This window comes from Suillus plorans (assembly GCF_016647745.1).
Source record: "Suillus plorans strain S12 chromosome Unknown HD556scaffold_20, whole genome shotgun sequence".
Classification (NCBI taxonomy): Eukaryota; Fungi; Basidiomycota; class Agaricomycetes; order Boletales; family Suillaceae; genus Suillus; species Suillus plorans.
In genome coordinates, this window is record NW_024537404.1 from 227,773 (window position 1) to 254,017 (window position 26,245).

General features: G+C 48.2%; 8 protein-coding genes across 8 annotated transcripts; 3 read left to right on the plus strand and 5 right to left on the minus strand.

The window, feature by feature from the left end:
* Nucleotides 1-214: 214 nt before the first annotated feature.
* Nucleotides 215-2,616, minus strand: HD556DRAFT_356851 (uncharacterized protein). Its single transcript, XM_041310368.1, has 17 exons — nucleotides 2,304-2,616; nucleotides 2,147-2,246; nucleotides 2,084-2,093; nucleotides 2,004-2,023; nucleotides 1,906-1,938; nucleotides 1,760-1,856; nucleotides 1,681-1,703; nucleotides 1,598-1,622; nucleotides 1,509-1,541; nucleotides 1,372-1,448; nucleotides 1,255-1,315; nucleotides 1,117-1,203; nucleotides 943-1,059; nucleotides 845-885; nucleotides 762-787; nucleotides 467-706; nucleotides 215-419 (listed from the first exon to the last, which is right to left on the minus strand). Exons 2-16 carry the CDS (start codon nucleotides 2,186-2,188, stop codon nucleotides 535-537), a joined length of 864 nt encoding a protein of 287 aa, XP_041161644.1. The 5' UTR covers nucleotides 2,189-2,246; nucleotides 2,304-2,616; the 3' UTR covers nucleotides 215-419; nucleotides 467-534.
* A 76-nt stretch (nucleotides 2,617-2,692) lies between these two features.
* On the minus strand, nucleotides 2,693-3,655 carry HD556DRAFT_1362181 (uncharacterized protein). The gene is made up of 2 exons (XM_041302663.1): nucleotides 3,568-3,655; nucleotides 2,693-3,506 (listed from the first exon to the last, which is right to left on the minus strand). The coding sequence occupies exon 2, from the start codon at nucleotides 3,498-3,500 to the stop codon at nucleotides 3,045-3,047; it is 456 nt and encodes a 151-aa protein (XP_041161645.1). The 5' UTR covers nucleotides 3,501-3,506; nucleotides 3,568-3,655; the 3' UTR covers nucleotides 2,693-3,044.
* Nucleotides 3,656-4,188: 533 nt separating this feature from the next.
* Nucleotides 4,189-5,575, plus strand: HD556DRAFT_1471324 (uncharacterized protein; the record flags this gene model as incomplete). Its single annotated transcript, XM_041308441.1, has 5 exons — nucleotides 4,189-4,561; nucleotides 4,620-4,703; nucleotides 4,758-4,927; nucleotides 4,985-5,155; nucleotides 5,209-5,575. The coding sequence occupies 5 exons, from the start codon at nucleotides 4,189-4,191 to the stop codon at nucleotides 5,533-5,535; spliced, it is 1,125 nt and encodes a 374-aa protein (XP_041161646.1). The 3' UTR covers nucleotides 5,536-5,575.
* Nucleotides 5,576-9,059: 3,484 nt separating this feature from the next.
* On the plus strand, nucleotides 9,060-10,686 carry HD556DRAFT_1307214 (uncharacterized protein; the record flags this gene model as incomplete). The annotated part of the gene is made up of 8 exons (XM_041300010.1): nucleotides 9,060-9,110; nucleotides 9,151-9,182; nucleotides 9,280-9,307; nucleotides 9,347-9,385; nucleotides 9,735-9,881; nucleotides 10,052-10,111; nucleotides 10,324-10,425; nucleotides 10,513-10,686. The coding sequence occupies 8 exons, from the start codon at nucleotides 9,060-9,062 to the stop codon at nucleotides 10,684-10,686; spliced, it is 633 nt and encodes a 210-aa protein (XP_041161647.1).
* A 1,703-nt stretch (nucleotides 10,687-12,389) lies between these two features.
* Nucleotides 12,390-13,441, minus strand: HD556DRAFT_1526462 (CHAT domain-containing protein; the record flags this gene model as incomplete). The annotated part of the gene is made up of 2 exons (XM_041309311.1): nucleotides 12,390-13,364; nucleotides 13,433-13,441. The coding sequence occupies 2 exons, from the start codon at nucleotides 13,439-13,441 to the stop codon at nucleotides 12,390-12,392; spliced, it is 984 nt and encodes a 327-aa protein (XP_041161648.1).
* Nucleotides 13,442-17,261: 3,820 nt separating this feature from the next.
* On the minus strand, nucleotides 17,262-17,707 carry HD556DRAFT_1191412 (uncharacterized protein; the record flags this gene model as incomplete). The annotated part of the gene is made up of 2 exons (XM_041296180.1): nucleotides 17,262-17,407; nucleotides 17,467-17,707. Coding segments are annotated over 2 exons (387 nt in total), but the record flags the coding sequence as incomplete, so codon positions are not given.
* A 3,061-nt stretch (nucleotides 17,708-20,768) lies between these two features.
* On the plus strand, nucleotides 20,769-21,774 carry HD556DRAFT_1441827 (uncharacterized protein; the record flags this gene model as incomplete). Its single annotated transcript, XM_041306359.1, has 4 exons — nucleotides 20,769-20,791; nucleotides 20,841-20,908; nucleotides 20,957-21,320; nucleotides 21,375-21,774. 4 exons carry the CDS (start codon nucleotides 20,769-20,771, stop codon nucleotides 21,772-21,774), a joined length of 855 nt encoding a protein of 284 aa, XP_041161650.1.
* Nucleotides 21,775-24,590: 2,816 nt separating this feature from the next.
* Nucleotides 24,591-26,177, minus strand: HD556DRAFT_1234828 (uncharacterized protein; the record flags this gene model as incomplete). Its single annotated transcript, XM_041297692.1, has 4 exons — nucleotides 24,591-24,781; nucleotides 24,861-25,062; nucleotides 25,108-25,755; nucleotides 25,854-26,177. The coding sequence occupies 4 exons, from the start codon at nucleotides 26,175-26,177 to the stop codon at nucleotides 24,591-24,593; spliced, it is 1,365 nt and encodes a 454-aa protein (XP_041161651.1).
* Between the last annotated feature and the right edge of the window lie 68 nt (nucleotides 26,178-26,245).

A 26,245-nucleotide genomic window follows, 5' to 3' on the forward strand; every position in this document is an offset into this window, starting at 1 on the left:
CTCATTTCTAGGTGGTATAGAAATGAAACGCCGAAATTTGAACGCGACGGTGAGTTTCTAGAGCGATATGGCACCAGCGACATGCGTTAGACTTTGTAAGTTCCACACGCTAGCGCTCATGTTTGATTCCTCATGGTTTGAAGCCACCTTTACATCAACATACACACATGCGCATCACGAAGCTTACACCGCATAAAGGGTTCTTCGATCGCAGTGCGCACGCTTGGACGCACATTTGGAGCAAGTGAGTGATCGAAACAAGATCGCAAAACTATGACGTAAATGACTTGATGACGATCGGAAACGTTGAAGCAGAGCTAGCGGCCTGCGACGGCCAAGCAAGCTGAGGTGAATGAACTTGAAGCTTACCAAGCTGTACATGAATAATGTTTAGAGCCTGTTCATGGGCTGGCTCCTGCCTATGCATCATCATAAAATTGTCCATATACTGCGCATTCGTAGTCACAATCAAAGAGGGCTACTCAACACAATCGTGTCCAATTCCAAGCACAAACTGCTAAGCTCCGAGTCGCCTCAAAATTCATTAGTTTCATCTTTGATCTCGTTCGTCTGCATTTGCGAAGGTCGTCCGTAGCGGGGAGCCGAAACCATCAATGGTATATCTGTCTCATGGGCACGACTGTCGCTGCTCCGAAGGTGGAATAGAATCCGCGAGGCTAGGACGCTATGGATGACAAGTTGTAGCCTAAACGCAGTGAGTTCGTAGTTGGCAGCCAATCTCAATTTAACCAGAGACATACGTATCAAACAGATTTGTGAAGCCAACCTGCAAGCCGAGTAACAGAAGATAAGTGACTATAGTTTGACAGACATGTACACGCACCGGAAATGCTGCGTCGACAACCACATTGGTCACTGTGATGGCTTTACGAAACGAAATACACAACAATGTTAACTTTGAAGCCAACGATTTCCACGTACCGATGATACACAACATATAAAGCATGCTACCGCCGTAGACGGTGGTTACGATCGAGCTCTGAATTTCTGAGTCTCGGTAATCGTGGAACCACTTATACGCAGTAAGGGCCAGTATCACTGCCAAGTTTTGCTTGTAGGTCAGGTGCCCAACGGTGTGCCTGCATAACCACTGACCACATTCGAAAAGTGCCAATATAGCATATACCAGTGCAGAGTTTCTTGACGACTCAAAGCCGCATGGCCCGGGTATCATAGATACATCTGATGGCCATATTAAAAAAAACACGTGTTGACAAATATGAACGAACTCGCCTGTTGAAATCAACTGGTGATTAGGAAGGACATTCATAGCAACGGCGCCAATTACTGTGGCCTACCGAGAAAAGTCAGATCTAGTATGCCCTTAAACCAACCCTGTGGAACACGCACGGTGCTATAAATCAATAATCCAATCAGCATTTTTTTGCTCTTTTGCCAGAATGCCCAGGTCCGAATAACTAGCAGGCCTGTCACAGAAGCATGATCTACCCTGTTCTTGGCAAGGACGTGAGGTATGCAACTCGCACCTTCCGCAGCAACGATACTTAAAATATGAATAACTGAAGATTGCGTTGATAGGCTGAGACAAAATTAACCACTGGGTGAGATGACTTACCATTTTCCGCCAAACTAGGGGGGCACTTTGTGCCATAAGTACAATCAGCCTATCATTAGAAGCTGTTTCCTGCGTATACTTACTGGACCACTGACACGCAGTGCAGCTAAGATAGCCATTAACTATACGCAAAGATAAGGATCACCAGAGTGGGTGACTCACCATATGCAGTCAATCCAGAGCCAACGAAAGGGAGATATCGAGAAATGGTGAAGACGACACGAATTAAACCCCATGGCCTGGACCAGGTCCAGTGTACCTGTAGAGAGTGATTAAAATCACAGTCATAGACAGATCATGTTCTTGACCTCATCCTGAAACGTGATGCAGTAATCAAATACCTAAGACACCGAAAAGAGTCATCATTTGAGCTGATAGTAACATGACGAATGTGCTCGGTACTCACGAGAATTGCAAGACTACCAACTTAGGATACAACATAGTCAGTATCTCCACCTGCTTCACGAACGATCCACAAGTGCTTACTATTGGTGTACTGAATCAAATGCCAGTCAGCATCGAACTTATCAAGTTGCAATCTTTGCATACCTTGGATATCTGCAAATCCGCAACCTCTGAAACATAAGACATCTCAAAGATCAAAATGTTATGCCTAGACTCGCCTGCGAGTCAGAAAGGTCCAGAACCACTGCAAACCTCACTTTAAGTACGATTGTTGACACACGCGTGACCGAGCTTCCCACACATTCTGAACATCTGTGATCATCTTGAACGGGCGCTGTTGAATCGATATAACACGCAAAATTCAAAATAGGACAAAAACGGAAACCGGAGCGCCTTGTGATTGGTGACTGCATATGTTCGTGACCCTGGTTGCTACTTCAAAGCTTCATTGGCGCTGCGGACAGTGCTATGCATAGCTTTTATGACTCCTTATATGGCCCAGTGACTGGGGCTCAGTAAGGAACCATCATGCGTCAGACTCCACGGACATCTTCATCCTCGGATTCAAATACATCTATGATTGTATCTTGCAATATTTTCTCAAAGTGCCTGCCCGGCCTGTCCTCACCGATATCTTATCAGTTTGCTTCGCTTGGATTCTTGCTGGTTGCCGGTACTCTACCACGTATTGCAATTGTTGCGTTTGGCCAGGTTTACCAAAACGCCTGAATTGTCAGTTTTGATTCGCTCAGCTTACCGCAGGTACTCCGCCACGTATTGCAATCGTCAAAAAATACATGCCGAAGACCGTCCTATGTTACCGTTAGTATCCGATACAATACCGATCATGCAACTAGAGTTAACTGACCACGGCCTTTTGCAATTTCCTAAAGAATTGGGCGGCTAACAGGATATACAAAACATTGATACTTGGACGGGTCAGGTTCAGTCGGTAAGACAGCAAGCACTGCCTGGAGTGATGGTGATGGTGTTTGAACTTCGAATGATCGTTTGTCGTTCTGGTTACAGTAGCCCAGCGACATTATATGTACCCGATTGGTGCATTGGTGTAGCTTGTATAATTGTGTATATATTTTGAGTGTTCGATTTCCTCATTGGTGTGGGGTTGAGAGCGGAGACGGCTGATGAGTGCATCTGGACGCGAACTCAAAGGCGGTGGGAAATGAGTTTCGGCTCCTTCGTCAGTGCCGAGTCGAGGTCGAGGCAGAAATGAGGAAAGATGAGCTAGGAACACACGTGGATCTAACTGCGAAGACATGGCGAGTTGGTGAATTTTGTCTGGTGAGTCACTTTCAGGTGGAGAGTGGTGAATGAATGACGATAGGCGAGCGAGCAGTACATGTAGATGAAACGCCGAAGGCCTTGAGGTTCGCAGAAGTTCTGTTGCTTCATCATTGTTAGGTCGAAAGCAGTGGAGGAACGAGGAAAGGCGAGCGATGAGTGCATTTGCAGAGGAACGGAGGTGTGCACAGCCCATTCAGAACTGAGAGCAGAGGTACAGATAAGAACTAAGCAATAGAAATACTGAAATACTGATTACGCACATCAACATTGGCTTCCATGCCAGCAAAAAACGTTGGTGAGAGCTTGTCAACACCGCCAAACTGGTTAGTACAACGTGAGCACCAACCTGCAAAATGTCACTGATATGATGAATTAGAAGAATTGGAAATGCGACAGGTACCTCCAAAACCAACTTTTCATCGAGCGAAGAGCGGGATGTGTGCTGTATTTCTGAATCATCATCATCTCGAGGTGCCTTTTGTTCGAGTCTATCGTTTGGTGTCTCAGACAGCAGACATTATCAGTGAGAAAGAGTGAGTGATATGTCGACACTGACAGTATTGGTACCAATGAGAATGAGAAGTATGGTTTCAGGGCCAGCTTCTTTGACTCGGAACATCCCACGCATACCTGACGCGTACTGCTATCATAGCTACCAGTAATACACGTTTTGTTTTCGCAACCAGTGGCTAGCAGTGCGACACCCTTGAAGATCTAGTTCGAAAAAAATCACCCTCAACCCGAGGGTAAGTATCAAGCGGTGAGCACAGACAGCCCAAGAAGATATCTTGTCAAAAAAAATATCAATCGTGATCATAGCCCCGTTACTAGGCAAATTTATGACTAACAACCCCGGCATCTTACTTGTTCTAACGTCTCACATGCATCATTCACTAAACGCGAGTGACATCAGCGACTTGGACGAAACCATCAGCGAACCTGAATCCGTCATCAGCTTCAATGAGGATGTGTATTTGGTCATGCAAAACGCTACTATATCCACTGCGACTTACGTGGAGCAGGCTCGACAAATAATAGAACAGCTAGCGACTAATCAAAACAGATGGATCACGACTCCACCAAGCGTGCATGATGTGGATGCATCCAGGATTCTAGACGCGATGTTGAGGAACGCTCGCGGGACTGGTGGCGAAAGCTCCCAGCGTTATACCGCCTGCGCTATTTGCGCATGCCAAAAGATCCACGAGCAAGTCAACCTCGCGAGGACTTGGTTCATGTATCTGCTATGGCCATGTAAGTTAGAACTTGGAAATGTCTGCCACGGACACTAACACAGTTTTTCCCTTGATAGTCACAGCCGGGGCCCACCAACCATCAGATTTGGTTTCTGGTCAGTTCACGTCGACTATTGACGACACCTATGGCAGCCTTGCTGGTACGGAACGGAGTAGCAAATTCAGGACCGATGCACGCTCTACTAGTTAAAAAGTAGCTATTGACGTTAACTTCCAACAGGTTAATCGACGAGATGGTTATAAATGCGTTGTTTCAGGTATATGGGATGGAGCACACAGACCCGCAGGTGTCGAACAGGGTTGGGTGAACCTACAAGCAACGCACATCCTGAAACGGGCTGTCGGGGTTTTCACCATGGACCGGGTAAGGATGTCTCTGTTAGGTTATCATTAATATCGACCCTCAAGTTGGATTATGCAGACACATACCGCGGCTGCAACGTGGAATATCATTCGGCATTACTCAGGACTGTCCGAAGAAACTATTGATAACATGGAAAGGCTTGTAGACGACCCTTCCAATGGCATGATGCTGGAATGGAATACCCACGATAATTTTGACAAGCTGAAAGTATACCTCGAGCAGACGGAGGTGAGCCTGTAGTCTTGCATCATTGCAATGCCTCATAATGATCAATGCTCCAGCGAGAAAATGAGTACGTGGTCAAGGAGGTTGGGGGCAGGCCGTGGATGCACCCTCGCAAGCTTCTCGGTAAAACTATCACCTTCCAGAATCACGACGCCCCTACGGAAGACCTGCCATTACCTAACCCTCATCTCATCGCACTACACGCAGGTATCTCCCAAATTTTGTATATGAGCGGCGCATCCGAGGCATTTGCGCAGATATTGGACAAATACGATGGAGCAGCAGGAGGCAATGTCGGAAGTCTGAAATGCAATGGAGATCCGGTGCATCAACTATCTTCAATGATGACTGTCTTGTCTATATGCGCCTCGTTGATTGCTTAGTGTCTCGCAATTACATGAAGTTCGGTGCATTGATTTATAAGCGTAAGTTTGAAAATGCATGCACCATTTTTGTCTGACGTCTGAGCTGCTCGCACGAGTCGTACCAGCACCGAGTGCTAATAAAATCAAAGGAAACCATAGCAAGGTTGCTCCCCTCTCCCTGCTGTAGTCTCGGTTCGGCACCGCCAATGAGGGCCAATTCTGCTTAATAGATATGCAGTAACACGTACGTGGTGGGATCAACAGTACTAGTACGATTTTTTGCATTGATGCGGTCCACCTAGCTCTGAACTATGTAATTTGTTTGACTAGCATCGGTGAACCGGACCTAGTGGTCTGGCGTCGAGTAGCAGTGACTAAGAGAAGAACTCGATCTCGAGTGGGTCCCTTCATTGATATTGATCTTTGAAAGACGTCGAGATGAGGAGAGAGCCATTGAAGGGATATTAGTTTGCTCAGATTGCCAGTCAACTGGGTTTCAAACGATATTTCGTCTTCATGCTACAACTCCAATTTTAGACACTTCCAATATTGATATCTCTGGGAGAATAGCGATGATGCCTAAATGATCATCCAACCAAGTCAAGGTATGAATCTAGAAAGTGAAGCTTGGAAAAACAACTCTATGATCTGTTCAAAATGCAGCGCCGTCACCTACAAGGAACTCCTCGTATTTCATGTGATTGAGCTACGAGCAGGTGGTGTTGCTGTGGCTCTGATGTTACTAGGAACTGCCAAAAGACATCTCTGGGAGAGCATCAATAGCATCTAGCAGAGGTGCGAACCTGGAGTGAAGCTTTGAAATGCGATTATACGATCTGTTCGAAACGCAGCGCTGCCACCTGCCAGGATTTCCTACATTTCAAATGCGGGCAGGTGACGACGTTTGCACATGCTCCTACAGGTTCTACCGGAATTTCAGCCATTTGATAGCAATAACTATTCTGCCAAATCAATTAGAATCGTGCCCATCAGTATACAAAGCTGGCTGTCGTCTTACAGTGTTCCCCCATCCTCAGAGATATCATTCGAAATCCCCATCAGAAAATTCCATATCGCCTCCCACTGAAAATGCGTTTCTTCTTCCTTGCCGTTGTTGTTGCTTTAACAGCATCCGTGTCTGTCAGTGCACATGCCGAAACACCTTGCTCACCAAATGATGATTGTTGCGTAAACTTCGTTTGGATTTGTGACTTTGATGACGTGAGTATGAGCAGTGTAACCAGGATTGTAACTCACCTGCGCGCCTTAGAATACGGCACATTTGACCTCTGAAAATTGAAAATTGAGCCAGCAGTTCGAGCGGCACGTCGCAGCAGTAAGCCACGGTTCGCTTTCGTTTTGATATCATGGTTGATGGTGATGGTGCAATAGTTCGGAGTCGATTAGTAGGATTGTCTTTGGACAAACTTTCGTACTGCTCGTGCAATGTGGATGTTTGAACTTATCTGAATATGATCGACCGTGTTCTAGGCCTGGATTTTCTACATTTGAAGTTTCGTGTTGCACCTGAATAGCGCGCCTTATTAGGCTTGACGATAACGTGCCTCGTCAACTGATAGCAGACTGTTCAAATCAGTAATTCATGCGGGAACTCTCATAAACTATACCCCTAAAACACAATAGGATTCCAGTTATGACACAAGGGTCGCAGTTACACACGCTCCTGCAGGTTCTACCGGAATTTCTGACATTTGATAGCAATAACGATTCTGCCAAATCAATTAGAATCGTGCCCATCAGTATACAAAGTCTTACAGTGTTCCCCCATCCTCAGAGATATCATTCGAGATCCCCCCAGAAAATTACATATCGCCTCGCACCGAAAATGCGTGTCTTCTTCTTCGCTGTTGTTGTTGCCTTGACAACGTCTATGTCTGTCAGCGCATGTAGCGAAACACCATGCATAACAGATCAAGATTGCTGCCTATACTGGGTCTGTCAACTTAATGCCGTGAGTATGAACAGTGGAACCAGGCTTCAACCACGTGACTCACCTGCGCGCTTTAGACCACGGCAGCTTTGGCCTGCACATATGGGTTACATCATGATTGAGCCGGCAGTCCGAGTGGCGCGTGGCAATAGCGAGTTATGTTTCTGCTTTCACTTTGTTATCATGGTTGATAGTGCAATACCTAGTCCGGAGTCGATTAGCACAGCTGTCTTTGGACAAACTTTGGTACTGCTCGAGTGATGTGGATGTTTGAACTTGACTGGAAATGTGACCGTGCCTAGTCTTTCTCGTGGTCCGCTAATCTTGAGTTCGAGAGGCCGTCGAAACGAGCAACTGTTGCTGTTGATGATTAGTATTGGGAGGATGCAACGCACTGTGCAGACAATCTTGGACCCGTTCGTCTAATGTTGGCCTCGAAAGCTAGCCCTCTCCGGTGTGGTGGCGCTAACGAGACGCCACTTCGTGATTCGTGACAGACGTGTTATTTTCTGGTCTGCAATCAAAGCCCAAGGTCATACAGGAGGGTGCGCTATGATGAGAGTGGACAAATCGACAGATATGAGGATAGAGGACAAATACAAATACTACTGACTGTGCGACACTTTCCAACAGAGTACCGTGGGGAGCTCGAGAGTGATTTTCATCGAGCGAGTGTTGGATAGGGTACAAGGGGCGGTTGACGAGGAAGAGGAACTTGGTAGAGCGCTGGCTGATGGTCGCTAGTTTCGTCAACGCCGTCCCTTGTCTCCGAGGGAGCACAGCGTCATCGGGGTATGCCATGGACCAACTTGATATCATCGTGATTGTTTGATGAAGACTAAAACCTTGAAAGTGAACTGTGATAGTGTAAGTTAATCAAGATTGTCCACTTAACTGTTACGCCAAAAGGTAGTCAAACGAAAGCCTGTGTCGCGGACAATATTCATGAGATTATGGAAACTATAGCAAGCTAGTACGCTTACAGATGGCTGCGACAAAGACAAGTACTCGGGGCCTTTGACCAAGCGTATGTCAAGAATGAGAATGAGTATCCATGTCCGAAAGATAACCCGTTATCTCTGTGCAGCAGTTGCAGAGTCATCGGCCTACTAATGGCATAGGCGAATTGCACGTACCCCATGTAAGGGAGCAACGGATGCATGAGAGAAAGTGACACGGAATATCGACCGAATACATATCGGAAGTGTCGATGAGAATGAATATCAACTTGTCAACTTCGTCGTTGCGCAGGGTCACTGCATGTTCAAATGATGAAGCGATGGGTGAGAGATCGAGATGAGGAACCGGTTATTCAATCGTTCGAGCGTTCTGTGACGACGAAGAAGAGAATTGTCGATGCCTGCCAGCGGATTGTGATACAAAGGGTCGTGACAATTGAACACCCTCCTGCAGGTTCTACCGAAATTTCTGCCATCTGATAGCAATAACAAATTCTGTCGAATCGATCAGAATCATGCCCAAGAGTGAATGCAGAATATAAAAACTAGCCGTCATCCTGTAGTATTCCCCCATCCTCAGGGATACCATTCAAGATCCCCTCCAGAAGATCCTATATCACCTCGCACAGAAAATGCGTTTCTCCTTCCTCGCTATTGTTGTTGCTCTGACAGTATCTATGTCTGTCAGTGCATGTAGCACATCAAAATGCGTAACAACTGTAGATTGCTGCGAAGATATGGTTTGTGCTCCTGAGGTGAGTACGGCATGAACATGTCGCTGTGAAACCGAGATTCAACCAGACTCACCTGCGCGTCTTAGAAAGGAGGTTCCACCTGCATTTGAAAATCGAGCCGGCAGCCTGAGCAGGACGTCGGGACAGTGAGTCATGTTTCTGCTTTCGCTTTCGTATCATGCCAGTTGATGGTGCAATACCTAGTTCGGAGTCAATTAGTGCCTGTAAGTTGTTTTCGGACAAATTTTCGTGCTGCTCGAGCAATGTGGATGTTTGAACTTGTCTGAAAATGATCGACCGTGCGTAGTCTTGCTCGTGGTCTACCAAGCTTGAGTTAGAGATGGGTCACGGGTCTAGAATTTCGACTGAGCGTTCAAGTCGGAGGCTGTGGTGTTGACGAAGGAGAGGATGACCTTTTTGGATTCTGAGTGGACCTAAAGAAACAGTTCTATGAGCCGTTCTTGATCGCGGGGACTCGTCTTCAGCACGGCAGTTGTCCTGGTAAGAAAGATAATCATCGACGAACCACATGTACACTCCAATCGATTGTCATGAATTGGTTGAAAGTAATAGTATATTAACCACACGCAAACGAGCGGTCGGCGAACGAGCCCTAAGTTATTACAGGATTCAATCCTCACGCACAAGACAGCGTATGCAAGTGCTAAAAAATTCGAGAATGCGTGCGTCAGAGATCTTAGTGGGTATCCGAAGTCTCTGGTAAGCAGCTCGTTAGCTCTAAACGGCAGAAGAATTCAGATCATCACTCCCGAAAAACAACGTTCATGCCAACCCAGCCTGAGTGTCCAACTACCAGTGATCAATTGAGAGTAGAGGGCAATCGTTCGTTTATGCCATTTTGGGGTGCGTCTTATGCGGTGTTCTCGTAGGCTCATGACCAGCCTGGCGTATACTACCACGGTTGCACAAGTGGTGTAGCTTGGGTACCGGTGAGTATCTGCAACAAGTCTGAATACAGTGGTCGAGCACTCACCTGTCGCAGCTCTTGCGGATTTCGCTCAAGTCGCATTTATCCTGGGCGGGGAGAAGTGAAAGTGTCAAAAATAAGTAGTCCATGCATCTCTTGAGTGGACGTGGCAGTATCTTGACTCTGGGGCGAGTTTATATTCAGTTCTGTGCCAGACTCCGACAATGGCATCAGGCAGGAACACAGCATTATCTAGAGCAGATCCAGCGCATTCGACACCACGTGGTCATCGAAGTCACTTCAAAAGCACCCAGAAAGAGGAGGAACGAAAGTGATGTATGTGTATGTGTAGCTCCTCGACGATACTTGTGGAATCGGCAATGTCAGACCTCGAGAAGGTGCTTGGAGACACATAATACCTAGATGAGCACGGGTTCTCCGTACTGCAAAATAGCAATTAGAATGGCACGACAGAAGTGTGTCGTTCGGATGGGAACTCACACACAGAAGAGTCGATGGACACGTTGTAAGGAGAAGTTGCACAGACCCGATAGGTCAGAACTTCCACCCATGAAAGAGGAGAGTCAATGGAGGTAAACATTGTGAGGAAACGTCGCACAGGCCCGACGAGTTGGAGCTTCCCAGTAAGTGAGTCATATTTGACACAACCACTTGGAAAGCACCAACTAACCGGCAGAGTGCCGTGTAGCCATGGACCATGTTTCGTGTTGGGATGTGTGCGTCGTGAAACTCGCCCAAGTCTTAATGGTCATGATAGGCCTGAAAAAAAAGGAACGGGGGTACATAGGTGAGATCGTTGAGTCAGGTGCCACGAGGCGCCACGCCGCCTCAAAAATTAAAATAGCCACTACTTACCTAACATGAGGCGAAGTTCTATCTGACGTGTCCATGCCAAGCCGAAAGTCCAGGTGGGTTTCAAGTGTTTTGAGACGTTCGCCTGTCTCCACATTCCAGATATGCACAGCGGTCTCCTTATAACCGCTCGCAAGTTTTGAAGCTTTGAAGAGTCAGGCGAGTACATTACCGAATACACCCAACCATATGTGCCCGGTCTCATGATTGTCAGGACAGTTTTGCTGCTGCCAACATCCCAGACTCTTGTTATCCCTTCCCAGGATCCGCTCGCTAGTCGCTGGCCATCTGCACTCCAGCACAATGCACACACAACATTGGTGTGTCCCGTCCATTTTGCAATGACCTTTTTCGTTTTGACATCCCACAACCGCACTTTCCCGTCCTTGCTTCCGCTTGCAATTGTCTTTCCATTTGGAGACAATGCTATAGACTGCACTGCGTCATTCCCGTCCCGCCAGTCCTCGCCTATCTGCGCACCGCTATCTAAGCTCCATAGTCGGAGTGAGCCGTCCAACGAACATGTGACGATGTGTCGTCCGCCCCACAAATGTACGACACCGCTTATGCAGTCGGTATGGCCTCGCATTAGTGAGTCCACGCCCATCTCCTTTCAATTTGATGCTCATCAGAACCACGCAAACCATGGCTCACGACACAGCGTGTTTACAGGGTTCAATATTTCAATCCTCACTAGCACTTACGAGACAGTGTATATAGAGGTGCAGCGAAATTCGAGAACGCGGAGAAGATCTTAGTGGGTATCCGAACTTGCTAGTAAGCAAGTGGTCAGCTCTAAACGGTAGAAGAGTCTAAAAAGCAGTCCGAGTTTGATTACAAAAATAGAATTCATTAACCTGTCTCTCTTGATCATGCACGACTCCGATCATCTTGGCTTGATGACGTGGATATCCATTGTGGGACCTCGGCGAGGAAAGCTGTCCATACACCACGACACATCAGACACAGCAGGCCAGAGCATTTATTCTGAAAAGAGAACGAACGAAATTACATATTTTCGTTCGTCTATGGTCTCACTACCGTGCTAGGGCTAGGCTCCTTGGCATAAGCACCGGATTTCGTTGCAGCATGATGGGTGGGAGTGCATTCAACGCCCTCAATTGTCCATCGCAAATTCTGTCTTGCTGAGGTGTCATGCCAGATCAGCGTTGTGCAACTTCATCTTATCCACAAATCATCGGTACTTCAGTGCACAGGAACGATCACCTTCGACTCCGAGGCAACAAACTGGAAAATACAAATTGAAGTCTAAATCGAATGTGCATATCGTAGTCTCAAAGTCCGCAATATCGAAGTCCTTGGCAAGTAACAGGTTGTGCGTGGCCATAGTAACTGGACGCTACATGAGAAGCCGTCAGATTGTCTCAAGAATGCTTTAATCAAGGTAGGAGGACGCACGGAACGAATCATATGCCAATATGCACGAAGACTATGCGCTGGTCCAAGGTCATTGGAATATCCTTGTCAGAAGCCAACGACTGGACCGCTCGGTGCAGCGCCCAAGCAGCTCGTTTAGAATTCATTGGACCATCCCCGCGCATGTTTTTGTAGAATGCCTCCACCAAGTGCTGCACGGTGCTATCTGTGACCTTCCACATTGTCCCCACGACGCTATTAAACCCGGCAAATTGCAGGCCAGCCGCTAAGTGTATCACTTCATCAGGCGTACTAACGTCGCCGACTGCGGTTTCACAGGCAGAAAGAAATGCAAACTCATGCCGGGACAGATCCGTCTGCGTGATGTCGAGGAGCGAGAGCGGCTCGTCGCGCATGAGAAAGGCCGACTTAAAGGGTTCGTCAAATTTCTGTGTCCCGTGGCACGCGAGATGGAGCCAAGTATTGTCTCGAAATGCGCGTAGTGCCCTCGATTTAGTGGCATCAACGCTGGTTATCTTGGAGAACGAAACAGTTGGGGGAGGGGGCAAAAGTCCCCGCACCAATTCTATCTCAGGCTCCACAGCATCCAAAATGGATTCGGCACCGGCTGGGCAATCCTGACCAATGGCAACGAAGGGCACCGACGGGGACTTGTCATGACTTGCACGAGCCTTGATCAGCGCGGTGAGAGATGGCGTGTATGAAGATATGTACTGCTGCGAAACGGACTTTCCCTTGGCTCTATACTCGCCAGCAGCATGCAACGGCAAGAAATTGAATAGAGACGTCGGGCACCACCATATGCGAGAACCTCGTCCTGCAAATCCTTCCAAATTCTCAACCACTGGACAGACGACGGCGTCCCACAGCTCTCTCAAAGCTTTTATCAGCGCTGTCTGGTTCCCTTTGGGACCGGCCTCTTTTCCAACTGCTGCTAGAAATGCGATCACCAATTCAGCGAGTTTCCGCCAATCGGTAGGGAGTTGAATGCCAGTAGGAGGTTGCTTGTGCGGGATGATAATGGCGTGGCAGGATGACCGGCTTGCGATGAGCACGATGATAGGCCCTTCACGAGCTGCATTTTGACACCCTTGGCAGCACTTTTGCACTGTTCTCACGGTCTGTTAGACCTGGTTTCGTTGTAGGACGAAACCCATCTCTGAGACCTGCCTCTCCCCGGGGCCTCCCCTTCAACCCCCTCAAGAGGCTCAACAACACCCTCGCAGGTCACCCCATGGACTCGTCCGTTGTCGCTGGAGGGTAGTCCACTCCGGTTCTAGAGGCCTCTCTGAGAGCCCTCAACTTCATGTTATACAAACCTCCCCGCCGTCGTCAGTATAACGACCCTCTCGTAGCCTCCCATCATTTATGACATTACTTATGTTGTATTTTCTCCGGTTCTAGAGGCCTCTCTGAGAGCCCAACGTGTTATATAAACCTGTCCCGCCGTCATCGGTATAACGACCCTCTCGTAGCCTCCCATTGTTTATGTCATTACTTATGTTATGTTATGTTGGGTTAGGTTATTCCCTCCATCTAATGCTTATGTTTGATGAGAATCATGAAATCTCCGTTGATTCAAGTTTTCTGAGATATAAGAAGTCTTGGCAGTGTGATCATTTGTCTGAGGATTTCATTCCTGTGCAACATTCTTCGTGATCAGGTGAACATTACGAACGAGACAAAAGCAGGCTGTGCAGCCGCTATACTGATATTGACATAAAAGATTACAAAACATAGTAGCTACCAATGTGAGGTATAACAGGGAGTCACGACACAGCAACAAGATGATGGGGATAGGCATGAGCAAAATATGACAGGACACCATAACGACAGGGAAAACATAGACATGAATTTAAGAAGTAAGGTGGGCGTTGGTTAAGGGGGAGGTGCTCGCGGGGGGTTAGTTGCATCACGAATGGATCGTGGCACGGCGTCACGGACATAGGGATCCTCACGGTCTGTCCACCTCGACTCGTAGTATCTTCTGTCTTGGGGGTATCCTCCATTACGATAAGCACCTGCACCAACTGGACGATAGGGAGCCAATAAGTGCCCACGCTCATCACGGTCCTCGCGTCGACTATATTCAGCTTCGCGAGCATAGCCTGGATCAAATACAGGGCTATACCTGCTTGGGTATGAGCGTTCCTGCTCACCGTGACCAAAAAGATCCGATACAGGAGAGCTATCCCGAGTATTGAAATCACTCTCCGGATGTGGGTAACCACTAAGGTGGCGGGGATGACAAGAATCACGCGGGTAAAAGGTATCGTGGGGGTGAAGGGAGTCATGGTCGGTAATTGGAGTGACTTCACGCTGACTCTGGACCTCGCGATGACGCACACGGTAACGTTGGTCGTATGGGTGCAGAGGGTCACGAGAATTGCCATGGGAAGGATGACGAAGGTCATATTGAATATCATCCCGTGGGTCAGGAGGGGCACCACGAGGGTCGTGCCAAGCAGGCTCACGAGGGTAATGGAGAGGCTCACGAGGGTACTGGAGAGGCTCACGAGGGTTGTGTGAAGGCTCATGAAGGTTGCGCGGTGGGTCATGCAAGGGATCCGAGTTACGAGGAATCTGGGTACCAGGGGCATCACTGAAGAGGTTCCGGATCACGAGGAGTATTGGGATGAGGGACGTCAGGCTCTAAGTCACGAGGAATATCGGAGCGAGGGACATCACGAAGAGGTTCTGAGTCATGAGGACTATCGGAGCGAGGCACATCACGAAGAGGCGGAACCTGGGGACGAGGGACATGAAGAGGCCGTTGGTTTGGAACAGTAGGTGCGACAGCAGGAACTTGTTCTTCCTCGTGTGTATTACCCACTGGTACTTCATTGTGTAGTGCCCCTCCTTCTGGAACATCATCTGCCTGAGTATGGACCGCACCAGAGGACTCGACATTGCCACAGATTTCAGTAGCTGCCTTCGCGTCCTTATCCTCTTCGGATTCAGAGTCCGAGTCGTTATATACCATACGAAGAGCACGCTTCATAGGACTGCTTAGAGCCTTTGGTGACTGGTCGTGGTTTGACATGTTCTAGAGTGTAGACAATGAGACATAGAAATAAAGAAACAAATAAAATAAACTGACTCTTTTTTCCCTCCGAGACAGTTTGAGGGCCCATCTGGCCCATCTGGCCCATCTCGAAGTCGCATTGCTGTGCCTGTAAAATCTGAAATAAGCAGGACTTAAATAGAAGCAAATAATACTCACTTTCCGGCGAGGCTGCTACGCTCGATGAACCCACTGTCAATGGGGATAGTGGACCGCCCTTTGTTGGAGAATGGTTTGACGTCTGCAAGGGAGGACCCTTGGGTTGGGGATTGTTCTTCGCTCCTACTCCTTTCTTCCCCACTTTCGAAGCGTCAGTCTTCTCTGTCGATGAGGCAAGCTTCTTTGATGCACGCGATGTATTTGTCGACTTAAGCTTCCTCTTCCCACAGTGCTGCTTCTTCGTATTCCGTGTCAGGTTCTTCGGAGGGCTTCTCTTCAGTGGACGTTAGTTCGATAACATCACCCTGAGCTTGACGGGCAGCTGGCTCACTCCGATTCTGAGGGACAGATGGCTCGTTCCGAGCCTGGGGGATAGCCGACCTAGGAACGACTCTGAAAGGACGTAAGGGTAGAGGTGGAAGTAGATCAAGTTCCACACGCATTTTTGGTTTCGGGGGGATCGCCTGAGGTGCGCGCTTTGAAGCAGAAGGTCCAGCTCGATCATCATCATCCGATTCATCGATAGAAGGTAGAGGAGGAAGAGGGGCCTTGAGTGTTTTATTACCCTTCTTTATTTTTGTGGTCGCAGTGCTGGGCTTGAGGCGAGCAGGGCCGTTGTAATCCGTGTGGCCATCAAGATAGAGTTGTCGGGCACCAGAATGCGGCCAATCTGATGGAGGCGCTTCGCCCACGACTACAGGCTTCTCAGAGGCAATCATTACCGCTACATGTCATAAAAATCAGTTCGCATCAGTTCGCTAGCATAGCGTAGTTGACACGTACATCGCTCATGCTCAGATTTGCAAATTACCATAGTTCCTGCCTTCAAAGCATCTGCAAGTGCTGTGACTTCCTTCTGTGTCAGCGCAGCAATACCTTTCTTCTTGGAAATCTCATTGTGAGTTTCGCCCAGTAAGAGACACTTGTGAGCGGGGTATCCTTTGATACAAAGATTGGCTTCCACAAGGGCCGACGGCATAAGTTTCCAAGGAAAGTTCTTGTCATTGAACCCAGCGCCAGGTCGAGCTAGCATGATAAGATTATGTTAGTTAACGTGAGTAAAAAAATAGTGGTGATAATCAAACATACCAACTCGGGCTGGTGTGACGTATGGCACATTAGTTTAAGTGAATGAAAAGACAGACGATAATCAAACATACCGACTGCCTTGATGATTTGGCTCTTCACCCACTTCAAACCATCGTCGCGTCCCTCAATGATGTCAGAAGACTGATCCAGGTTGGTGGTGGTGGTTGGGTCATCATGACTATCATCAACGTCGTCCCTAAATGCGTCATCGACTGTGGATAGAGATGTCGTATTGCTGTTTAGAGCCACGTGAGGATTTGCGTAAACATAACTGATCTTCGACTTACTACACATGTGCCTTAAGATGACCTATAATTGCATCATTACTGGCGCGGCACCGTGTCTGCCAAAACTATTACTTGTTGAGTGTGTATCAGTACATATACCTATGAATAAGCTTACCCCCGCAGCGCCAGGTGTGTTATAGTTGTGACCGAGTGATCCGTCCTCATTAACCACCTTCCCACAGAGTACGATAGCTGCTTCAAAGCCAAATTTAACGGAACCAGACTCAAGCTACGACAAAAAGAGTCAGGTGGTGTCAGTAGATAATATAATAACATACAATATTGATAACCCTTCGATATTGTTTTTGAAAAGTTTGGCCACGCTGCGCAATGGTTTGGGGAGATGACCCTAGGAGAGATGCCTCCTCGTGCATCGACAGGATGTCTTGATATGTGTCGGGGTAGGCTTCCTTGAACTTATCGTAGCATTGTGTTCGCACGGTTGCACCTGCAAGACGATAAACATGATATACATGATTCCAGTGAAATTGTACTCACTAGGTGTACCACCTCCTTCAGGTGCCACTCTGCCAATGCGAGCAAGTTCTTGCCGGACGTTATCTTTAAAGTAGTTTGCGTAAAGATTCCAGTAATTGGTACTAACCACCGTGCGTCCACGGCTCTTCAAGAATGAATTGATCAGCTGGTTGACGGGGAGTGTGGTAGATGTTGACAGATTGAGAAAGCAATGTTCAACTTCTGCAAACCCGGCATCAAGGGTTGCGTTCAGTTCTGTAGACCTGCGTCCTGTAACAGTGGGACCATCATTATGCGTGACTGGCTCATTCTCCTCAGGAAACCGACTATTGGAGACAGCAGCAGAAGGATAATGCCCCAGGTCCAACCGTGGACTGGGATCTCTCGTCACAATAGGGAGTGCCTGAGTCGCGGCAGTGTTCATTGAATTGGTGTTGTTAGTCTTGCTGGCGCCATGCTGCAGCGGCGTTGGTGGGATTATATTTGTGGTTGGCAGGGGGAGCACATGGTCTCGAGACGAGGATGGCACGGGACGGAGTACAAATGGGGCGAGATGAGACAAATCCTGGGGAAAACCTGAAGGTTGTTGACCCGCAGGGCCTTGCGAGCATCCACGAGGAAGTGCCATCGATGGTCCCATTGAACTTTGAGGAAAATGAAACGAGGGCTGAGGTGGTAGGCGGGACACATCTTGCGTGGTGAGCTGGCCGCCTTGCACATTAGCAGGCACAGACGTTCCAACCACGTCTAAAGTTTGATCCTCAAGTAACCCGGCTGGGAAGGTGTCACCTCCCAACATGTTATAGGTGTCAGCGCCAGAGTTTTGCTCCATCCAAGCAGCTTGGTGGCTCATACTAGAGCCATAAAATAGATCTGGCAATTGTGCAGGGGCAGGTGTGAACGGCGAGGCATGACGACTGTGAGCAACATTAAGCGTAAGTGATGATGCATCATTTGATTGTGTGGGGGCAGCAGGAGCAAATGGAGATGGCGAGGCCTGACGACTATGGGCAACGTTAAGCGTAAGCGACGACAAATCGCTTGATTGTGGAGGGGCAGGTGAAGCAGGTGGAATTGGTGAGGCATGATGACGTTCAGCAACATTAGGCGCAAGCAATGACGTGTCGCTTGTTGAAGTCCCCTCGTGGTTAAAGCCTGGTGGATCAGACTGTGCGCTGTCCTCAGAGGGTTGCTGACAGGCCTGGCGACGGAGAGTGGCCCCTCTGATAATGCCAACGTCCCGTGCCGTAGGCTTGAGCTTGCTCCTGAGGCGGGAGGGTGTCAACTCAACAGGTGGTGTTTGATATCGTCCTCCGCCTAACTGCTCTTGAGTGTAGTCGAATGTAGGAGGTGAGTCCATGAAGGGGTTAGGATATGACCACTGGTCACTAGCAGGAGGATTATCATGGGTGTTCTGGGTCGACCACTGGTCACTGGCAGGATTATCACGGGTGTTCTGGGTCATATCTGCAATATCTAGCAAAATGTATATGAATATTAAGAAGATTGGATGCAGGCAGGAGGGCGTTGCTTACCTGCCCAGAGGGGGTGAAATTGGCACTGTCCTTTGAACGTATTATACGAGATACTAGGTGGGCAGCTGGGGTCCTGAAAGTGGGCGAAAAAAACGGACACAAGGCCTCATACTTATGGAAGATTTAGTCGGTACAGGGTCTCTGTTTCTGCAGGCCATCTTTAATTTCATTCAGACTAAATAAGTTAGAACAGGCAGGAGTACAGAAGCGAAACTCAACGTGCAAAATATTACGGAGGTCTAAGAATGGTGGCTGAAGAGGGTGTAGAGGGCGACTCGTCGAATAGCCAGGTCTTTGGGAGGCTCCGGAGGCTCCAGAGAGGGTTCGGCATAAAAGCAGATTTATTACTAAAGATCACGTTGAGGACAATGAGGCTGAAACCTTAGTTTGTACCCGAATACAGCGGGATATCAAAATCAGGTTAGAGGTATGAGCACAGATTATGTTGGGCTACGTACACGTCCTATCTACGTTTGGTCTCAGGATAGAGATAGGCTCAATCAGCGTCTAAGGCGCTTCACAGGGTAACGACCACTCTCGCAAATTTCATCCTCACAATCATTTTCATCATCAGTACTGTCATGTTCAGAGCTTGATTCAGCCCCATTGACGGAAGTAATTGGGGGAATAAGATGCTCGGTGCGCGTACTAGATGGTTTGTGAACTGCTCGAGAAGCTGGGCAGGGTGGCGGTCGCGTGATAGAAGCTGAGCTGGGAGGCGGCTGTGTGATCCGCGGTTGTGTGATAGAAACTGGGCGGGGAGGCGGCTGTGTGATCTCCACAATGACTTGGACGCGACGATGAGAGACTGGTGAAGAAGACAGTTGAAGAACAGGTGAAGGAGACGGTTGAAGAATAGGTGAAGGAGACGGTTGAAGAACAGGTGAAGGAAGCCGTTGTAGACGACGAAGACCCTTTTGGTCAATGTGGCCATCAGCAAATGCACGTCGCCCACGGGGATACATGGAGCAGGCTGAGGGGGCATCTCCGATGATGACAGGGTCCTTTGAAGTAGTGAGACGCATGCGAGCAGCATCATTCGTAACTGCTCGAATGGTGAGGGTACCTGCCTTGAGGCAATTGATGAGATTGACGCGATGCTGTTGGGTCAGATCGTGGATGCCTTTAGAACGAGAGATAGTGGGTCGCAGCTCGCCAGGCATCAAGGTCTCGTCAGGATAATTGACGAGAACATACCCAAGGCGAGCTAATTCTTTTGGAAGTGTTTTCCAGGGGAAGTCACTACCTGTGCGCCCACGCAGTGTCCCGCCAAGAGATGCTACAATGATGTCAAGATTAGTGTAAATGTGTTGTGACGAACCTACCGACAAGCGCCTTTATCCCACCCATGATACAAGGTATCCCATCGAGGCTCTTCCATCCTTCACTGACTTGGGAGCCTTCGGTGACTTCACTAAGTTCAGCGTCCGCTGTCGACACCACCTTATCCACCATCTGGAAGCATATCAGCAAATCCGAAAATACAACCATAGTACAGTCAGTACTTACAATCCGAGTAACCAAAAAAGACTGTGAGTCTGTGAGCATGGCAACATCAATAAGGTCACGCCGGTAGGATGATCTTGATGTGCCGGTGGATGCGGCCATTTTGCAGGAGGTAACGTACAATTAATGTACAGAAGTACCGGTAGGTACTGATTGATCAAACGATAATGTGCAAACCATGAAAATTTTGGAACTTGGATAATTGTAGTAAGTTTGAAGAAGCGAAACTGGAACGTTGAAATCGAAGAGGAAGAACGGTTCAAGCGCCAGGACATACCTGAAACAGTAATTATGACCCAAGGGACTGGTACCTGGTGCCAGCTCATTTCTGGAGGCTCGAGAGGGTTGCAATTTTTTTCATAGCCTTTTGGGAGGCCTATTTCGCAAGTGGCGCTATGCAGGGCGCGATGAGTCCTTGATACCATTATCCAGTAAGCTCTACATCATCTTCACGCCCAGTGACTGATTCACCTCCCAAGTCAATGGTTCTCCCATCCCAGACCACATACAGCATGCAATTCACATTTCCAACACTGCCGTCCCGGATCTCGAGAAGCTTCTCCAGGGCCCAGACATCCCCTCCTGTACAGTCGACAGTGCTGCTAAAATACGGAAAGGCCACATTGTCCCGCCCCCACCCACCGACACACCTGTGCCAGTTGAAGTCATAAATGGAGAAGAGCATGGTTCTCCCATCGACCCTGCTGATCTTCCCAAAGGCCCTTTCTTCGAGGAAGCTGTTAACTCAGGTGTGTACCCTGTACAGTCAACAGTGCTGCTAAAATACAGAAAGGCCACATTGTCCTGCCCCCACCCACCGAAACACCTGTGCCAGTTGAAGTCGTAATTCTTCGAGGAAGCTGTTAACTCGGGTGTGTACCCGTATAATGCATTCAGGCTTCCCTTCTCCCACCTTGAGCGCCCACCGAACGTCGACCCAACTATGGTTGCAACACGCCTCCAGCGCCTCCTCATTCCCTCCATAATGCCTGTAGGTCTCGACGTGCACCAGATCATCAACGAGCGCGATCGCTTCATCGAAGCACGCATCCAACAGCACATTAAAGAGCTCGAGGAGATCCCAGCCACCATCGGCGATGGCAGCTTTGATTCTCTGGCAGATGTTATCCTCAGTCCGCACAAGCAAGAGCCCCCCAACGATAACCAGCGACTCTCAGCACTGTCCCCACACGAGAAGTTATGTGCAATGATCGAGCTCAATTCTCTCTCTCTCTCCAACATCGTATCATGCGTTTCAGAAGAAAACGGGATGTTGAGCACTGATGGTACCCGATAGGAAGAGGTGGTGCTTCTTGTTATGGCGTGATAGAAGGGTGCTAGAATTCTGGGAGTTATCTTATAGAAATGCTACTTTTGCGGTGAAGACTTCCTAATAGTGTTGTACTACATTCTGCGCTGGATAGCCCATCATTAGTCAGTTGACTACATCGAAGTTTCTATGTTCACTTAAACTTGTAAGTCCATCGGTGTGACAGTGTCTAAAGCACTTCGGTGGCTTCGGCAGCCCAAATGGCTATCTTATTTGGCTTATGGCAGGAACTTGACACATCTTGAACTTGACATCCTAAGAATTGAGCACGCCTTATAATAGGTAACGGGCAAAATGGCAGTGTGTTTAACTGGGCCATGATGCTTGTCTTACTTTGCATGAATTTCAGAAAGCTGCATGGCTTGCTCCCTTGACTTTCCATCCTTTTGACTCGATTTTTGAATACATTTGGTCACTCGCGACTTGCTACATTAAGCATCCAATGTCATTCAACGTCTATCATGCTGTAAAATAGTGTAAATGCAGCAATATATATTTCTGAACACACAGAACCTCGTTGAAGAGTAATGCACCAACATCATTTGCCCCCTCTGTTACTCTCCCGTATCCTCTCATCTTGGTGGGGCAATGCCTATCATTGATATTGAACTACACTATGACATCATTGGTAGGGCAAAAACCATAGTATGGAGATAGTATCGCATATTGTCCATATCTCGCTCATGCATTCCTGTAACATATCTACCACGTACAATGGCCAAAATGGTAGCTAAAACCCATACACCACAGTCATACCCATTGGTTTGAAGGTGTTCCATCTAAATAATACAAACTGTCAGAATCCTGATAAAAACACAAAGTGAGCTTACATTCAGTGGTCGTGCTACCCACCCTTCAAGGTCAATATCAACGTGATGGCCATGTTGACGCGCCACTGCCAGAAATCGAGCAATCAGTTTCATTATATCCTTTTGCATGACGCACGTCAGTTAAACCAAAATACGCAATTAAAATCAACTTACTTTAACATCACTTGGCCAAGGCTTCCTATCGCCAAGGCTATCAAACAGGTGAAGCTCTTTGTGCGACAGCCGGATGACACATAACACCCAGTGCCCAATGACTGATGGACGATGGATTGGAAGCACCCATGTATCCTTGTCCCAATAGCGGACCCACGATGCATTGCGCCAGATGACATCATCTGGCGCATTGTAACGAATACGGGGAAGATCGTGAGTTGACAACATTGCGATCTGTGTCGATGTATCCCACTGAGAGTACCACAGAAGGATGGCGCAACTGTTAATACATACGTCATTGAGGCGTGCCGTCGGAGATCTAAGCATATCAATGTCTTTCGGCTCAAACACCTGAGGAGGGATTCCATTGTGCGAAGGTCTTACTCGGGCAGCAACCTTCCTAGGCTGAGAGCCTGGCGCGGATGGTGGGGTGCGTGACGGAACACGGAAGTCATCCATAAGGAGATTCTACGACAATTTATTAGCACCATATTCCTGACATTGAACATATACGTACCTCAGGAAGATCCCAATGGATGACGGCATTAGCTTCGCGCCCATAATTAGTCGAGTCGTCCTCATCTAACTCCAGGGTGCCCATCTCGTCCTCTAGAACATCAACAAGTGCAGCCTGCTCAGAGTCAACCTGTGGGGCATGGTCAGGATCAACAACAGGGAATTCATCAACCTCAGGATCAGGTAGTGTGAGCGTGCCAGTATTGTTCCAGTGAGATCCTATAGTTCGTGAGCCTCCTGAGAGGGTGGTAGCAAGGTCTAGTGCTCGGTCCACTTGGCTAGCGAAGCGTGCCGAAGAAGCTAGGGGATTGGACCATCGGAATTGGAGCCGGAGGAAATTAACAAGCCGTTGTCGCAATGGAACAGCAAAAGGTTGACCTAGTACAAATGAATCAAAAAAAGAACTTTACATCAGAAAAATTAAATTAACTTACTTTCCGGCAACCGAACTGCAAGTTCAAGTGCTGCAAGTTCATCTCCGAAGAAGCGACAAAGATTCTCGGCCTCAATGCCAAGGCGGATCTGCTCCTCTTGACAGCGTTCCTGCTTTAGTAGCGCACGGATACCATCTCTCACGTCTGAGTCCTCCAACCATCGGGGAACCTCTCCGACTGATGGTGTGATCCATACGTCTTCCATCAATCTTGGATCGGAGCGTAGTTCAGTCAGTTTTGTGGGAAGTGGGGCAGGAAGTGGAATCCCCCAAGTGGGGTCGTACAATGACTCCAGTCGTTCACAGTAGGAATTAAATTTTCGGATAGCAGTCATGAGGGCAGGTTGACGCTTAGCTATAGCTTTACGTGTGTGTTGATGTAATTTAGTCCCTGCAAAAAATTAATAAAGCATAATGTGGCAAAAGGGAAGAACTTTACCTAAAGCCTGCTGTGCGCCACCAACTGCTCGGTCAAGCTTGTCCCACTCGAAGAAACTAGCAATGGCGCGCTTACGAACGTTCATCTTGAGATCGCATGCCATTAGAAGAGTGCGGACAAACTCAAGATTGACATCATGAAGCTTGGGGAACCTCTCATGAACATTGAGTGATGAGTAAAGGGCCTCGACTTTATCCATCAGTCGGTCATGTCCCCTCTCGAGGCTCTCCAGCGCCTCTAATGTGTCGTCAGAGGCAAATTCTTTCTCCAACATGGCTCTCGTAGTCTGTAGTGCTCTATCTGATGTGTCCAGGTCTGCCTGGAGAGCCAATACGGTGTCCAGCTCTTTCTTAAGACGAGCAGGAGCATCTTGCAAGGTCACCTATTAACACTGATCAATTTCTAATAAATCTTACTTACGAGCACGAATAGATAATTGCGATTGACGTTGGTGGGACCACTCAGACTTCAATTCAGCGATGGGAATTCCACATCGTTCTAGCATAGCTTGCGCTGCTGAACCTTGCTCTTTGATTCCTCGTCTAAGGCGGCGCTTAATCCAGTCACCGAGATCTGTTTGCATCTCGGATCCTATGGCTGCTGCTTGTCGATCAATAAGCCACAGGCGGCGCTGGCGCTAACGTCTTGTGTGAGTAAGATCGTAATTAAAATGAGGTGGCACACACAGAAGAAGTCCTCTCAACACCGATCAGCCGGACAAAGCGTGACCAAAGTCGTTCGGTCCCTTCCCCATCGGACAACCCAAGGCCAAGGCACATTCGCGGATTATAGATGAGCTGGCAAGCCCACTCATGGCCATACGCATGCATTGCTGTGGTTGCGAGACGAAGTCGTTTGGTTACGGTCTCAGGAAGAATATTATACTAGAGAGGTGTGAGTGTGTAAATAGAACATAAGTCTCAGCATACCTTTGCGAGTGATCTGGCCAGAACACACCCAACATCATACAGGGCAACAACGGTAGCCTCCGGTGGGAGAAGTGAAAACAAATGCTGAAGAAGGGCTACAGAATATTTTTGTTGTTCTCCAGGCGAATCAATGTTAGCAAAGAAAAGTGGGATGTCATGACGACAGATCAGCGCCATGATCCCGGTGTCATCAAAATTATCCATTGCAGTTTTCTGTTTTTTGCCGTCAGCAGCCTCGTAAGCAGTCTCGCATTGGTCGACAGCTTCATCAGGGACAATGGGGGTATGTGCCTTTGGGGGGTGCTTACGTTGGGTGTCTATATGGCGACCAATTTCATCAACAAAGTTTTTCGGGATAAAGTAGGTAGGGTCATAGAATGGAGGACAATCACCAGCAGCGCAGCGATGACGGTGGTGGAAATTCCCGTCTGTTGCAACGTGTACATCGCCTCCTTCATCTGTGGGCCTGCCATGCAGTACGCCCCCAAAGCAGGCGGGACATCGTTGGACCAGAAGTGGCACGCATCGACCTGGTGGAGGGAAATTGGTGCCGTGCAAGGAGGCCTGGAATTTCGTTATGTGATCGCGACTTTGTTGGAGAAGCATCTCAAGTTGTCGTTCGACTTGAATTTGCAGGATGTCGAACCACTGAACAGCATAACCGAGACCCCGACGAAATGGGTCTTGAATAAGTTGACCCTTCCAAAGCTTGTCAGTAGTAATTCGAGTATGTAATTGAAACTTACCTGTGCGTCGGTCACCTGGAAGCCCCGACGAGAGTAATGATTTTTCAGCGCTGATGCGAGAGCGTTAATCGCGTCGCATGAGCGTTCAAACAGTGCACGGTAGAATGAAAGTAAATCAACAGATACAGCCATTCGAGGCTGTGAAGGTGCAGTTGGGAATAGACCATGGTGGAGAAGTACCTGCGGGAGAGTGGAGCATGTACAGCTTAGCACATCTATAGACGCGTATCCTAAGCAAGTATCAGTGCCCGCTTCTGTGATAGATAAATATAAGCTTACGGTCAAAAAAACAAACACATCAAAGTTGCTCGTTTTGGTGTACATGGTAGTGTCCCAGTACATGCAGATATGACTGAATGAGTGGTTTCCAGTGGTTTTCCCTGCGTTCGCCC

Bases quoted from the DNA above. Each gene is read 5' to 3' on its own strand.
- HD556DRAFT_356851 (XM_041310368.1), bottom strand. From the start codon at position 2,188: ATGTCTTATGTTTCAGAGGTTGCGGATTTGCAGATATCCAAG. The intron at 1,623-1,680 runs GTAAGTATACGC...TATGGCACAAAG, and splicing joins CACTGCGTGTCAGTGGTCCA to TGCCCCCCTAGTTTGGCGGA. The intron at 1,316-1,371 runs GTGCGTGTTCCA...TTTTCTCGGTAG, and splicing joins GATTATTGATTTATAGCACC to GCCACAGTAATTGGCGCCGT.
- HD556DRAFT_1362181 (XM_041302663.1), bottom strand. From the start codon at position 3,500: ATGGGCTGTGCACACCTCCGTTCCTCTGCAAATGCACTCATCGCTCGC.